The sequence below is a fragment of the Phallusia mammillata genome, chromosome 5, assembly GCF_965637545.1.
Source record: "Phallusia mammillata chromosome 5, kaPhaMamm4.hap1.1, whole genome shotgun sequence".
Classification (NCBI taxonomy): domain Eukaryota; kingdom Metazoa; phylum Chordata; class Ascidiacea; order Phlebobranchia; family Ascidiidae; genus Phallusia; species Phallusia mammillata.
Window position 1 is genome coordinate 13,753,465 of NC_137256.1, and position 15,044 is coordinate 13,768,508.

The 15,044-nt window shown below is 36.7% G+C and overlaps 1 protein-coding gene across 1 annotated transcript; it reads left to right on the forward strand.

Moving 5' to 3' along the window:
* Positions 1 to 403: 403 nt before the first annotated feature.
* Positions 404 to 13,971, forward strand: LOC145227586 (DNA replication licensing factor mcm7-B-like). The gene is made up of 17 exons (XM_080092449.1): positions 404 to 665; positions 4,083 to 4,172; positions 5,913 to 5,995; positions 8,519 to 8,683; positions 9,115 to 9,246; positions 9,313 to 9,489; positions 9,665 to 9,802; positions 9,897 to 10,079; positions 10,144 to 10,225; positions 10,298 to 10,414; positions 10,520 to 10,677; positions 10,752 to 10,904; positions 11,049 to 11,230; positions 12,250 to 12,333; positions 12,442 to 12,610; positions 13,244 to 13,353; positions 13,600 to 13,971. Exons 2-17 carry the CDS (start codon positions 4,139 to 4,141, stop codon positions 13,811 to 13,813), a joined length of 2,181 nt encoding a protein of 726 aa, XP_079948575.1. The 5' UTR covers positions 404 to 665; positions 4,083 to 4,138; the 3' UTR covers positions 13,814 to 13,971.
* Positions 13,972 to 15,044: the final 1,073 nt, after the last annotated feature.

Consider the following 15,044-nt stretch of genomic DNA (forward strand, 5'->3'; position numbering starts at 1 on the left):
GGTAGTTAGATTATGTGGGCGTGATATGGATACCGGTACCAGCAAAAAGCAATGCATTTGAAATGAGTGGTCCAGGTCATTTTTTTCATGAATTTAATGCGTATATTTCTTATTGTGGTGATGCTCTTTAAATTTACGCCTAGATTATTTCACATCACGTGACCATGTAAACCCGCGAATCGACAATCTTAAAGGAAATTCTACTAAATATAAAATTTCAGCAACTTTGTTTCTACTAGTACACAAAATATACAACTAGTTACTTTATATTTAAACTTTCTGTTTTAAATTTGTTTTAATATCTTACTTGTTTGTTTATGAGTTTATTTAACAGCAAAATTTGGTTTCGTTCTTTAATTACCGCTTGCGATTTCCCGCCATTCATGTTTTGGTTCAAAGGAAAAGCCGAATTCACACGAGTTTTGATCTGCCTGTCAGCGGCGTTATGTTTTCTGGTGTTTGTAATGTTCATTCCTAAAGAAAGCAAAACAATTTTGAATGGGGAAAACAATAGTTTGTTACTGTACTATCGTTTAAAATTCAAGTCTCGGAGTGAAACAAACAACGAATGCAGCTTTCAAAAATTGAAAAAGTATAGTGGAGAAGTGGGCTAGTGGAGTTATCAAGATTGGGCTTGTGTTCTGTGTTATATATATTATATTACGGTACTTTTGAATTGAGTAATAGTGTGATCTTACAAGAGATTGTTTGTAAGATCTTATTATATTAGCTCAGTTCGCAACCATATTTTATCTAATTGTACAATTTAATTGTGGTTGTCAACAAAACCTTGCCTTCTTACTGTTCTCAGCCTAGCCTAGGTTTATGTATCCATACACATTAGCATTTTAGACATTTGTATATTTATGTTGTGTTTAAGGTCTTTTGTGGTATGATTTTCAAACCAGGTGGTTAAAGCATTTATGCAAATATCTGAATTTTTTCAGGAAAATATCCCAGCCTATAACAAATCATTAATGCCAGTATTTAATTTGTGTCAATTTATCTAATATAGGTGTTGCGCTAATGCTGTATGAAACCTTCAAATTGGCACAAGAAAAAATAGTTTAAGAATCATTGCACTAAACTAAAGCAATAATACTGGGGTTACTAAGATCGATGGTCTATTTACAAGTGGTACAAAATACTGCATAATATCACATAGTACCGTATTTACTCAATTGTAAGCCGCTGCTTATATTGTTTTTTACCTGCCGTTTGTGTGGCTTACAATCAAAGGCGGCTTATATTTCATTTTAATTATATACCGATATAATTTCTATACTTCAAATTTTTAACTTATTTGGGGGTTCAAAACTTGTATGCATCTACAGATTATACTCTATATATGTTCTGTTGGGTACAATTATCAACGTAACCAACAGATAAGGGCAAATAATTATACTCTGTAACAACAGAAAAGTGTTATATGAAATAATAGTACCTAAAATTCCAGCAAGCAGCTTACATTATTTTTTTAACACCTCAACATGCAGCTTATAATCGAGGGTGGCTTATAAACCCGAACGGCTTACAATCGAGTAAATACGGTATGCTGCATGGTTTGTGGAATGTAGGAATATAATCCCCAACAATGGTAAATATGACCACATTGTAGTGTTATTTCAATTACAAACCCTTTGTTACAAACTGAAATAGCTTTAATCATCAGAGATCTCAAAAGTCAAAAATTTATAATTGTTGCATAATACTTATGTCCATTAAAACTGCTTATCATATGGTAATATGCGGTATTTGGTACCACCAGTTTATTCACTGCAGATATTTTTTTGATAAAATAGATTCATAACAGAGAGTTGTTTTAAAGTTTATCACAGAAGTGTTTGTTAAAGGAAACACTTTTCCTTAAGTTTCTTTTTTTGCGGGAAAGCGTAAGTTTTTTTTTATTTGGTAAAGTATAGTTTCATGCAAATTACATTTTGGCTCAAGGCAAATAAAGTAATAAATGTTCATGTATTTTTTTGTTTTTTTACTACATTTAACCATGTTAAGTCCAGATGTTTGTTGCAACTTTACTGCTTAGTTTGTTCAAACTGCAGAATGCCAGAGCTTTTAGGGTGGTACATGAGTAGCTTTCTGCAATACCTAATTCCAGTCAGATCATAAAATGCAACTTAACTGGCTCAACTGATCAGCCCTGGTTTAGGCCAAAACTTGTGTCCTGGACATTCTTTTAGAATTGCTAACCTTGCTGACTTCGAAATATCCCGCCCTAGTGTCAAGAAGAATAGGCCTATCTCTTGTTCAACCCTTAGTTCAGTGCAGTGGTTCCCAACCGGGGAGGAATTCCCCCCTAGGGAGGAATTTTATGATTTCAGGGGAGGAATTCATAAAAACAGTAAAAAAGATTACATTGAAAATGTTACAGAATATTTGTAAAGGATTCTAAAATGGACATCCCTTATTATAAGGTCTATTTCAAATTGCTACATTTTTTTATGTTATATTTGTTTTTCGTCTTATGGGGAGGAATGAATAGTTCGAAAATGGGCAAAGGGAGGAATGTAACAAAAAAGGTTGGGAACCACTGGTTCAGTGGTTCTTAACCGGGGTTCGATCGAACCCCAGGGGTTCGGCAAAGCTGAATCAGGGGTTCGACGAAGGTCTTTTTGAAGTACAATACAAATACTTGTTTTGGTCAAACTATGGGGTCTATAGTCGCTAAAAAATGGCATTTCTATTTGCCAAATATCAAAACGCTGGAAGCTTACACTAAGGCAGGGGTGCACACCCTACGGTCGTATGTCGCCGTAGAGTCGAGTTGGTGCGGCCGTGAACATGCTTACTAAAATATATGTACAGGCGGCGGTGACATAAATAAAACTCTTTTGCTAAATATTTTAATTTTTAAACTGCTCTAACAGTTTTTGTGGTACTAAAAAGAGTATTACCAGCCTAATAACCATATGCGTCAGCCTTTTTGTACGCCTATTGTGTGCAAACAATGCGAACAAAACAGGTACCACAAGCATCACAATATAGATTATGACATCATAAACACTTAAGACCGATCTCCACGTTGTGCAGCTCAATCTGTGCACCAAGCTAGAAATTAATCTGGGCTTATTGGACTCTATTAATTTATTGTGTTTATATGATATAAACCAAGTATTTTAAAACAAAAGAGCAGGTAAATGGCCGCCGTTGGTGAAACAAGAATCTGCGATGCGGCCGTCCTAGCAAAAAGGTTGTGCACCCCTGAACTGTAGTTTTATTTTATTTTTAGACGTAACAAAGAGCACTGTGCGCGTTGTTCTCAAGCACAAAAACAACGAAATTTTGTTGGCAGCAAAAACTTATTACTTCATCTTTTTCATGTTTGTGTACAGATGTTAAAATACAATGCTTCATTTTGGTAAAAACTAAAAATTGCCGGAATTAAAGCAATCTGGAAACAAGATGCTTGTATTATTATGTCAGAATTTAACAAAAGGACAAACAATAACTGTTGACACTAGGTTTGAACAAAATCTAATTACGACCCAGCAAACAAAATGGTTTAAAAACCTAGGATGTAACTTTGGGGTTCGACCAAAGGCTGAACAATGTCGTAGGGGTTCGGCAGTTATAAAAAGGTTAAGAACCACTAAGGCTTAGTTGGTATGCAGCGAACAGATCAGTATAGGGCTGAGAACCACCGGTTCAAAATCAAGAAGCAAGTTTTGAGTGAAGTAACAGGCGGCTAAAAAACTTTTTGAGCTGCCTGAAGTAATTTTAAGTTGTTCTTTTTGTATTTGTTATCAGAACTACAGACTCACTGACCTTACTAGAATGCTTGATAGGTATTAAAATTCTTAGTTGGGCAATCCCAATGTCTTTTTTGCGCTGTTAGGCAGCATTACGATCATTTAACCAATAATAAAATAAAATATTTTTTGTGTGGTACCTTCTATTTTGTTAACAGGACAATCTGTCTCTGCTTTTTTTGTTGACATGAAAATATAGTGTGCAAATTTTAACAACAGATTTGTTTCTTTAACAGTATTTATTTTAAACCTCTCATTTTTGATAACAAGGAGATTTTTAAATACATAAACTTTTTTTGTGTTTTTATTTTGTAGTTTGATAAACTGAAATCAAGTAACCATTTTGTACAAGCTGTCTTGCCAATCAAACAATGGAAAAGAAACGAGATTATGCTGCTGAAAAGGGTATTTGGTGTTTATAAATAAATACATATATATTTATTTATATAAATTGTGCTTATTTTATTTTTTTTGCATAACGTTTGTTATATGTAATCTATTGGACTAAGAAACATCATGGCCATCAAAAATATATAGTTTTCCAAAAATTGGTTGTTTTTTGTTAGTTCTGATTTTAAAAATGTTCTTTATGCATCACTTTGGTAAACCTTAAATAATAGGAAGCTGGCTACAGATGATGATTGATGGCCACAAATGTGTATACTATGCCACTTCAAAAGAACTTTAATTTTCACAAAAAAAAACAGTTGGAAAAATATTTTGTGAGACTAATTTATACTTCAGCCACACTCAATTTGCTTTCAGTCTTGACTTTAAAGATTTATTAAAATCTTCAATTTTGGTAAATTAAAAAGATTTATAAATTGTTTAAATAAATGGTTAAACTCTCAAAAAGTTTTTTTTTTGAAATTAGCAACTTTGTGACAATACTTTTGGATTGATTTATCAAATTCTTTCTGGCCCCATTTGATTGCATAAAGTTGGTGAAAGGGGTGATTACTATTCACTATGGAATGTATGAGGATTGCTCGCATGAATAATTCCCACCCGACGGTTGTCTTGTATTTTTATTACTGTTGTCAACGTTCTTCCAGCCACCACCTTTTGAAACGAAGTCGTTGGGTGCAACGTTGCGGAACGAACGTTTGAAAACCTTTGTGTGTAAGTCGCCGACTCTCGCGTTGAAAGAGGCTATTTCACGTGAAGGAGTGTGCTAAGTTTTAGTTTAGAAAAGTTAACGTTATCCGTATGAAGTAACGTTACTATCATTTTGTTTATACGGGAAAACGAGAAATAACATGTTCATGCGATAAGGGCACCTAGTCAAAATGCAAAAAGTGAAACTTATGCCATTAGTTGTGAACTACCGGTGGCGTTTGCTTGGTCAGGTTGGGCAACAACTGGTTGCTACACGACGCTCTCTCAGAGGAGCATTCGCAATAGAAGAAACAAGCGCGAGAAATCGGCAAGTACAAACTAAGATGCGCACATGCGTTGGCGTTTGAATGTGCGCGTGCCCAGATAACGGCGGCGGCGTCGTCGCTTCGCGAGCTCAATGGCTCTTTCTCCGTTTTGCGTCTTTCTAATCGCCCTACCATGAAGGCACTTTGGCAGAGATAGTCGCCTAGCTGATGTCCGCGCCTTCGTCACGATCTGTTCCAACTCAAACGAACGAACACTTTGGGGACCTGCAAAAATGGCGGCATGTGTAAATTTTTAGCCATGTATTGGTCCACTAGGCGTGTCGAGGACACCGAGATTGAGTGCTGATTACTTTGCGTTTGCGCGCTTTTTGTTGGCCACCCTTACCTTTCTTGCCGCGCTTGCCTTGTTTACTTATGTAATCGAGCCGCTCTATTCAGGAGTATTTGTGAAACGGACAGGGCATTAGTTTGAACTGTTACGAGACGTTGGACAATAGATTGCGCAGAGTGAAGGTATACCCGCGTTTCGGACACTTTTGTGGAAAACCTCGCCCCGCATTTTAACTGGGATCTAAGAGGTTGTGTGGTGTCAGATTTAGCGAATCTTTAGTAAAGCTCTTCACTGCTAAGGGGTGACTAACAAGCACAGTTGCACAGTTATAAACTGTGAGCCCACCGATATAGACGAGATGTATGTTTGGGCATTATTATGTGTAATATTTTGAGTATTATCCACTCATTTATGCATATATCGTTGCAGAACGTTGCAAGACATTTCTGAGTGAATTCTGTCAAAGTGATGAATCTGGAAATGGAAAGTCCTTTAAGTATGGACAAATCTTAGTAAGTGATTGTCTTTTTTAATTTTACAATATATATTTGCTTTAAAAAAGTCAAAAGTACCAATATCAACTAATAATACTAAAGTGTCAATATCATAGTGTTATCTCTTGCTGTTGGTCTTGCCTCTAGGCATCTACAAACGACCGGTACGTGTCATTTGCTTTGCCAGAACGCTTTTACTACGAAGAGTAAATGTGTTCCCAACGGGTAAAAGTTTGTGCAGAAAGCAGTCGTCATTCAGTAGAACACACAAGTCAAGTGTCAAGCGTTAGTTTAGGCAGCAGTGAAGCTTACCAACATGGCGACAAGTTGTACATAAAGTTTCAACGTTGACGTTAACGCAATACCTGCTCTTTACGAAGAACATATCTATTTCTGTTTAAATGATGTGTTTTGTTTCTTAATTTGTCAGACGTTTGGTTTTGTTATATAGTAGATCGTGTGGTTTCTTTAATTCGTTTATCGCCGCGAACAGCTGCATTAGCAGCATGGCATTTCTCGCCATGAACTTGTGGCGAATTTGACGCCTGCCCTTTCCCCTTTGTCGCATTTTCGACCATTTACCGATACCACGTGGTGTTAGTCGCGCCCTTTATCTCACAAGTGAACAAAATGTGATGGCGCCAGCCCTGAATCAGTCAGTTGAATTTGGTCTCCTGTGAATCAGGGTTTACTCTCGCAAAGATTTCGTTGTTAGATGAACTGTTAAGTTTCGATGTGTTACCAATTTGCCGGAAAAGTTTTTATCTCAGTCGGAGCTAATCAGCCACTGATATACCCGTGCGATGCGACCGTTGACAAAAGCTTTGTATTTCTTACTACTCTTGGGTCTATTGTCTTCTTTTCGTTCGTAAAAGACATTCTGCTAAAGCAACTTTTATTGGCGGCCGTGCTATTCAACCGCCGATCAGAGAGCGAAATGGGAGCGCAGCCCATTCATCGTAGTTGGCTTTTGTATGGAAGCTTGCTTGGATAAGCTAGCGCAAGCTGATAGATACAGGGAGGGACACGATTTAATTTAAACTTTTCGCTGGATGTGCCTCACGTGTTTTTTAAAACAATTTATTTTTGGATGGCAATCGCATCATGAAGCAAGTTGCAAGCGCATGTTTCATTGCGTATTAAATTTCAATTCGCGTAGTTACGGTCGCGCCGGGAAGAGCACAGTTGTTTTTATCTTTTAATGCTCCCCAAGCGCTTAAAGTGGCTGCCAGTAACTTCAGATCAGTTCAATGAATGAATGAATGAACGCGCGCGCTTTTTGAGACGTTTACCAAGCAGTTGTACCCCCCTCCATTTGAAACATCAACGCTATGTTCTGTTTAGACCTTCTCTGACTGCAGTGTTTGTAGCCCATTTATTAACTAAACTTTTAGCGCTTGCTTTCAGCGCATGTGTAAACACAAAATGTTGCGTTAGGTTTTGCAAGGTTATGCGCTGTAACTTTTGAGTCCATGTGCAGAAAATCGCACCATGTGATGTAAAGGGATGACCATACCTGGATAGTTGCTTCACACATGAACAGGCATGCTGCTAGGCACTCATCACTGGTTAGAACTAATTTCATTGCTTAGTAACCTAAGTAAGTTAGCTGAGAAAGGAAAAAGTGTTATATGAGTGGTTTACAAAACAAATCGTCTGCTTCACTGCATCACATCTTTGCTGCAAGGGTGATTTTGGTGAATAAAGTCATGTTTTGTTTGACTCAAGAGGCCTCCCCAGCTCCCAAAATGTTTTTTTCATACATTTGCATGTTTTCAGTCACCACATGAAACATTTCTGTCTTAGTATAACAGTTGTAAGGTTGGTTGTTAGGCTCAGTTGACTTGTAATTTTGTGATGGATGACATTTGTTAAATAGTTAATGCTTTAAGCACCTCTGGTTATAAAAAATTTAAACAATGTCCAAGTTAGATAAAATGTGGATCTATTTTATTGTAGTATGTTACCCTGTATCGCCACCATTTACCCAACTACACTTTTTTTTGTTAAGGTATAAAAACAAATTCCAATTGCATGTAGGGTGATTGTGGTTTAAATTTAGGTATGGTCATTTAACTTGTTTAATATGTTTATGTGATGAAGAAAAAGTAATGATAATGTTGCAATATGTTACACACTGCTACCATTGTTAAGATTCCATGTGTTATGAAAAAACGTACAATGATCATAGTGCATGGCGAATGGAATGTTCCCTACACTTTTTAGGTGGTACAGAGCAGCATAGTTATTAGTCAGTGTCTGAATTATTGATAGGTTAGGTTTGTTTCTTTTTGTAAATGTAGTGGCATTGGCAATTGTAAACAAACTAGCTTGTTTGGGTGAGTGTATTGAGGCCAAACTGGTTCTTATCTCTGCTCCATGCCTCTTACTTTTGTTTGTCCAGTGCACTTAAACTGATCTTAACAAAAAATAGGACAAGATTTATGTCAACACACAGGAATGTTTGTACAGTGCCCATAGACTTACCTTTACCACTCCATCAACCTTCTTCCTCAAACTAACTATTTCTCTTGCATGCAGACAAAACTTGCACATAGGGAACAAGTTTCTCTTACTGTTGATCTTGATGATCTTCAAGAGTTTGATGCAGATTTGGCTGAAAATGTTGTCCAAAACACATTGCGATACCAGCGTCTCTTTGCTGATGTTATTGAAGAGTTGCTTCCTGACTACAAAGAGAGAGAGGTACATAGGGTAAACTACCCAATTTTTAAACTCAGTAAACATATTTTATTTGAGATTAGAAGACTGTTCATTTCCAATCATTCACTAATTTGCTAATATGTTTGATCAAGAAAAAGGAATTCTTTAAATATACTTTAGTGAAATACCTTAATTATGTTATTGTCAATTAGGTGTGGAATGAAATTGTATGTTTGACAAGGAACCAAATTGTTGTTTTTGAAACATTGGCTGCCTTGTTTTAAATACACCTGTGAAAAGCCTGTTAGATGTTATTATTAGATGTCTACTTCTTGTACAAGCGCAACTACTGTTGATCAACCTATAGGTGTTATTTTTAAAGATTAAAAGAGACAATTTAAAATTTCAACTGCAATTGGTTAAAGCTACCTTTTTTCAGTTGCCATTAGCTGACCACTTAATTTTGTCACAAGGTTACTTACAAAGATGCTTTGGATGTATACATCGAGCATCGGATGGTGATGGAACAACGCAACCACCAGGATCCATCTGAGCAGAGAAATTGGAGAAACAAATATCCATCAGAGTTGATGAGAAGATTTGAGGTAATGCACCATAGCGTTTTACTAAAATATTGAAATCTAAAAATAAACAAAAAAATGTGTTTGTAGGTGTCATTTAAAGCCAACTCTGCACAGAAGGCCTATCCAATAAGGGAGGTTAAAGCCTCACACATTGGGAAGCTAACTGTTGTAAGGGGGATTGTGATTCGAGCTACAGAAGTTAAACCGATGATGTCTGTTGCAACATATACATGTGATCGTTGTGGTGGAGAGACATACCAGCCTGTAAGTAAAATATTGCAGCAATAAGTTGTGTAAAATTTCTTTTTGCTTTTGAATTCATTCATATCTTTAAATTATATTTCACATATATTTGTGTTCTGTGGCTATCGTTACATTTACAAAACTTTTATTCTATTATTTTTTTAAAAAGGGGTGTTTAATTAATTTTTATTTTTAGATCACATCGCCTACATTTATGCCTCTGGAAATGTGTCCTAGTGAGGAATGCCAGACTAACCGTAGTGGTGGTCGTTTATTTCTTCAAAATCGTGGATCCAAATTCACCAAATTTCAAGAAATTAAGATTCAGGAGCATGTAAGTTCAAAATATATTGACTGTTTGTTTTCAGACTTAAAGTACATGAAAACCGTAACCGGTCTTGTTATAAAACGGTTTGTACCTTATACAGAGTGACATGGTTCCAGTCGGCAACATTCCTCGAAGTTTGACGATATTTTGTCGTGGTGAAACTACTCGAGCTGCTTTTCCTGGTGACCACATCAGTGTTACTGGAGTTTTTCTTCCAATGCTTAGAGTTGGATTTCGCCAAATGCAGCAAGGATTGCTCACTGACTCCTACATGGAAGCACATGTAAGCATGCAATTTTTTTTAAAGTAGATGGTTGTTTGTATGTTTCATGGGATTGCTTGTGCAGAGAGTAATCAAGATGAATAAGACCCAGGAAGATGAACAGGATCAGGGGGAAATGACAGAAGATGAAATTGAACAAATAACACGTATGATATTAGTACATCAAAATATATTTAAACACCTAACCAATTCTTGTGATGGACTAATTTTGTTTTTAGAGGAGGATTTTTATGACAAATTAGCAAATTCAATTGCCCCTGAAATTTATGGACATGAGGACATAAAAAAGGCTTTGCTTCTGTTACTAGTGGGAGGAGTTGACCGAAATTCAAATGGTAGGTTATTTGCCAAAAAACAGAAAAAAAGTGTAGTCAGGGTTTTTTATACCACCTGGAAAGTTTGTGTTTATGCCACTAAACATTACTGTTTTGTTTATGCAGGAATGAAAATTCGGGGAAACATCAACATTTGCCTAATGGGTGACCCTGGTGTTGCCAAGTCTCAACTTCTGTCATATATTGATAGACTTGCACCTCGAAGTCAATATACAACTGGAAGAGGATCTTCTGGAGTTGGCTTAACAGCTGCTGTAATGAAGGTATGTTACAAATTAAAGCAAGAAAGATTAATGCATGTCCTCTATTATGTCTTATTTCTGTGGAAATATTTCAGGATCAAGTAACTGGAGAAATGGTACTGGAAGGTGGAGCACTGGTTCTTGCGGATCAAGGAGTTTGTTGTATTGATGAGTTTGATAAAATGATGGATTCTGATCGAACCGCTATTCATGAAGTAATGGAACAGCAAACAATATCTATTGCTAAGGTAAAACTATTTAAAGTTGACAATTTCAAATCCAGATTCGCCCAAACGAAAAGACATAGTATTTATTGACCATAAGCTGCTTAAAATGCACGAACATAAATTTTGGTTGAATAATGTTAAATTTTAATGTGGTATATTTTGTAGGCAGGCATTATGACTTCATTGAATGCAAGAGTTTCAATTTTGGCTGCTGCAAATCCAGCTTATGGTCGATACAACCCCAAAAAATCAATTGAACATAATATTCAACTGCCTGCTGCATTGTTGTCAAGATTTGATCTTTTGTGGTTGATCCAAGACAAACCAGATCGGGAGAATGATCTAAGGTGGATAAAATTGTGATCACTCCTTTAGCTCTAGACCAGTGGTTCTCAACCTTTTTTCTTTAGTGGCCTATTTTTGTTGCACAGACATTCTGTGGCCCAGTAATTTTTTATGAAAAAAAATACAATTATAAAATAGGTTCAGAACAACAAAAAATACTGCAGAACATATTTCAAACATTTCCAAATTTTTCGTTCAACTGGTGTAATGCCGAACAAAATACTAGTTGTTGTTTCAAGAACTTGTATTTTGCACAAGTTCATAATAACCCAATGCAAAAAAAAAAAAAACTTTCCCCTCTTTTAATCAAGCACCCTCAGTTATGACCAAGTAATTGGACAATGGATATGCTGCTATTATCTGGCTTTGTTGTTATCACAAAGTAGTTTATTACATCATAAACAAAAATTGTTGCTAAAACGCAAAGTAACTTTATACCGTAAATAGATTAATTCAAATAAATTTACATTCCTTCTCAATCCCTCCCCAAGCCATTATTCTTGTAAAATTGAATGTAGTGACACAAATAAAAGTAAATTCTTAAAACAAGATTTTTTTTAATTGTTCTGTGGCCCACCTCCAAATGCTTCCATGGCCCACTGGTTGAGAGCCGCTGCTCTAGACCCATGTTTACCATTTGTTATCGAGTTGGTGCAAAGACCTGTTGATTGTTTTTAATTTATGTGACCCAAATATGATTTATGTGACAATTTTTACTGGTAAACATCAATATTATTATGTCAAACCTTATAATTACTTTAAAAACCTACTTTGTTACTTAAGTGGTAAAGTCTTGGTTTGTAGGCCCTGGGTACAAAAATCTCTCTTCCATATTTTTCATGTTGTGATCTTACAATTATAATTATTGATCTAGCCAGAAAAACTGCATCATACTTTTTTCAGCCATGCTAAATTTTTACCTGTGAAATATGGACGACAAAAAAAACACAATAAAGAATAAAAAATAACGTTGCTTTAAAATCAGTATGTGCCAAAAATACTAAAAACACCCTTTTTACAGACTGGCTCAGCATATCACGTATGTACACATGAATTCAGTTCATCCACCCTTGCAGTTTGAACCCATAGACATGCGCTTAATGAGGTGAGCAATTTTAGTTTGTATAACTTATCCAGAGTGACTGTTTGAAGTTGTCTAAATACTTTAGTATTTTGTGCCATTACTCTCATCACCATACAATTTTGTTTTCAGGCGTTACATATCGTTGTGCAAGAAAAAACAACCGGTCGTGCCCCGCGAGCTCACCGATTACATCACAGCCGCATATGTAGAACTCCGCAAGGAGGCGCGCGCGAGCAATGACGCAACTTTTACATCAGCACGGACACTATTGTCCATTTTACGACTTGCGACAGCGTTGGTAAGTGTATTGTGGATGACAGAATACCAGTTGTTACTTACGCAGTTCAGTTACAAACTACAAAATTTAACACCTAATCCAACATTAAAACATTATATATGTGCCCATAATATTATTCAGAAGAAGCTTGAAAGAAATAAATCAGTTTGAGGGAACATTATCATGATGACTTGTCGGGCAGGTCAAGTGCATTTACATTTAGCCGCTTGATTGTATTGCACTTGTCCCGGCCTTCAAGACCGCATGCCTTTCGGTAGTTTAAACCTTACTACATAGTACACACTGCGTATCAAAGCAGAATACCATGAAAAAAACTGTTTGCGACTCGGTGTTGGGTTGTGCAGTAATAGCTCTATTTTAATTATTGCACTTCCCTAGACTGGTTTACGCTCAGATCTATCTTCTTGCTTTCCACCAAAATATTTTCACCAGGACCCTTGTTTTCGGTCAATACTAGATGCAAAACATACCTTGCATGCATTGCACTGTTATTGATCTGGAAACAGGGCGTCTCAATTCATCACTCCACAGTGGTTTTGTATTCGTCGGAAGCAGCAGTCGCTCATGCAGAACAGGCCGGAAAAATGGTGTCCCTCTGTTCACAATTAAAATCTGAATGTGTTTGATTTCTAGGCCCGACTTCGTCTTGCGGATGTAGTGGAGAAAGATGACGTAAATGAGGCGATGCGAATGATGGAAATGTCGAAGGACACTTTGAATCCGGCTGCTGAGCATTTGCACAGGTTTATAATCTTTTGAGCTTAAAACAGGACAAAAGAGATGTGTAAATGACAGAGACGAATGTAGCGGTAAAAAAACTGTGTTAGTAAAATCAAGCCGAAAGAATCGATGTTTGTTTGATGTCTAATACTTGATTATTTACAAGTTGCCAGCGAACAATTTTAAAATAAAACAGAATGCCAACGAAAGGGCAGATTGGAAGATGTACCAATGAATTAACGATTTTTTGTATGTTTGTTTATCCTCAGGCAACAACGACCAACCGACGCGATCTTCCAGGTCATAAGAGACATGGTTTCAGTGGACGGGGGTTCGGTCACTAGCGTACAGATTACTGATGCTCGACAACGTTGTGTTGCTAAGGGTTACACACCGGATCAGTTCGACCAAGCGATTGAAGAATACGAATCTCTTAACGTATGGCTGTTAAATGCAGCTAAAACACGACTTACATTTATATAAGAGTCTCACACTTGACCATTTTTGTAGTAGTATTTCCAAATGTAAAGCAACATCGACCGGGTATTTTTGCGTCTGATATTTGTGCCCACTGCCAATATCGCATTTTATGTGTTGTGTTCGTATCTCGTATGTTCGGAAATAAAAAAAATTTTCGTAAACCAGTGTTTTGGATAACTTGCTTGTTAACCGCTTGTGCGGTTATCATCGCGAAGGATGTAGAAAATAGAAAAGGTTAAGTTACGAGTCTGGTCTAAATTTCGGATTAATTATTACCAAAAAGGTAGTTTTATCACAACACAATCTTTACGTGGGCACGTTACGCGGCGATAAATTGATTTGGTCTGAAGTTGAGTACGTGACTTAACTCCACGACTTGGGATTAGACAATAAAATTTGTTGCTAACATGCTCCTAACATTTGTCCCGACACAGTTAGTCACCAGCCGCCTATATTTGTTGACCCAAAACCGTTTCCTATCTTTCTACTGTCGGTAAGGTAAAAGGAGTTTTAGTTTTATTGCATTAACCTCATTAAACAGTTGAGTAGCGCATTGGATAGTTACTTGATAGTTACTATCTGCTGCTAATATTTGTAATAGTCTTGTAAAAAGGTGAACTAATGAGACAAAAGGGTACAACGACCTTGCTTAACTTCCAACTAACTCAAGGGTATTTCACTGTTGCCAATATTGATTTCTTCTTAGAGACAATGCGAACTTCGATAATTGGGTCGCTTCCACCCAATCGATCCCACTCAGGCGTTTTTCGCGTGCACTCCGCCACCAGTCAAATTAATATAACCTGGGACAAGCGATTTTGACAGTAAGATGGGTCAGCTTTTTGGGGAATCAATTCAATAGCAAGAAACTTCAAGCCAAACAAAGCTTTGCTTGTTGCAATGTAAGACGTGCAAAACATTTTGTTCCCTTGAAGATTAGCTGGTAGAGCAAAGCGATAGAAAATCGTTGAATTATTGATGAGACTATTTTTTGGCGAAACTGAGTATTTTCAGATAAATGCAACAGCTTGGTAACCAATTTAAACTGACCAAGATTCGCCCGAAATCAGGAAGGTTACAACAGATTCGCAACAGAAATGGGCATCAAAACTACATCGTACTGCAGTGCAAAAGACGGCAGTTAATTATTGCCAATATCCTGGCAAATTAAAGTTGGCAGGTAGACAATGTTTGAAAAGATCCGGCTTAAGTAAAATCGGATAAAGTCACGACT

Bases quoted from the DNA above. Each gene is read 5' to 3' on its own strand.
- LOC145227586 (XM_080092449.1), top strand. From the start codon at position 4,139: ATGGAAAAGAAACGAGATTATGCTGCTGAAAAGG. The intron at 10,415-10,519 runs GTAGGTTATTTG...TTGTTTATGCAG, and splicing joins AGTTGACCGAAATTCAAATG to GAATGAAAATTCGGGGAAAC. The intron at 12,334-12,441 runs GTGAGCAATTTT...TTTTGTTTTCAG, and splicing joins ATAGACATGCGCTTAATGAG to GCGTTACATATCGTTGTGCA.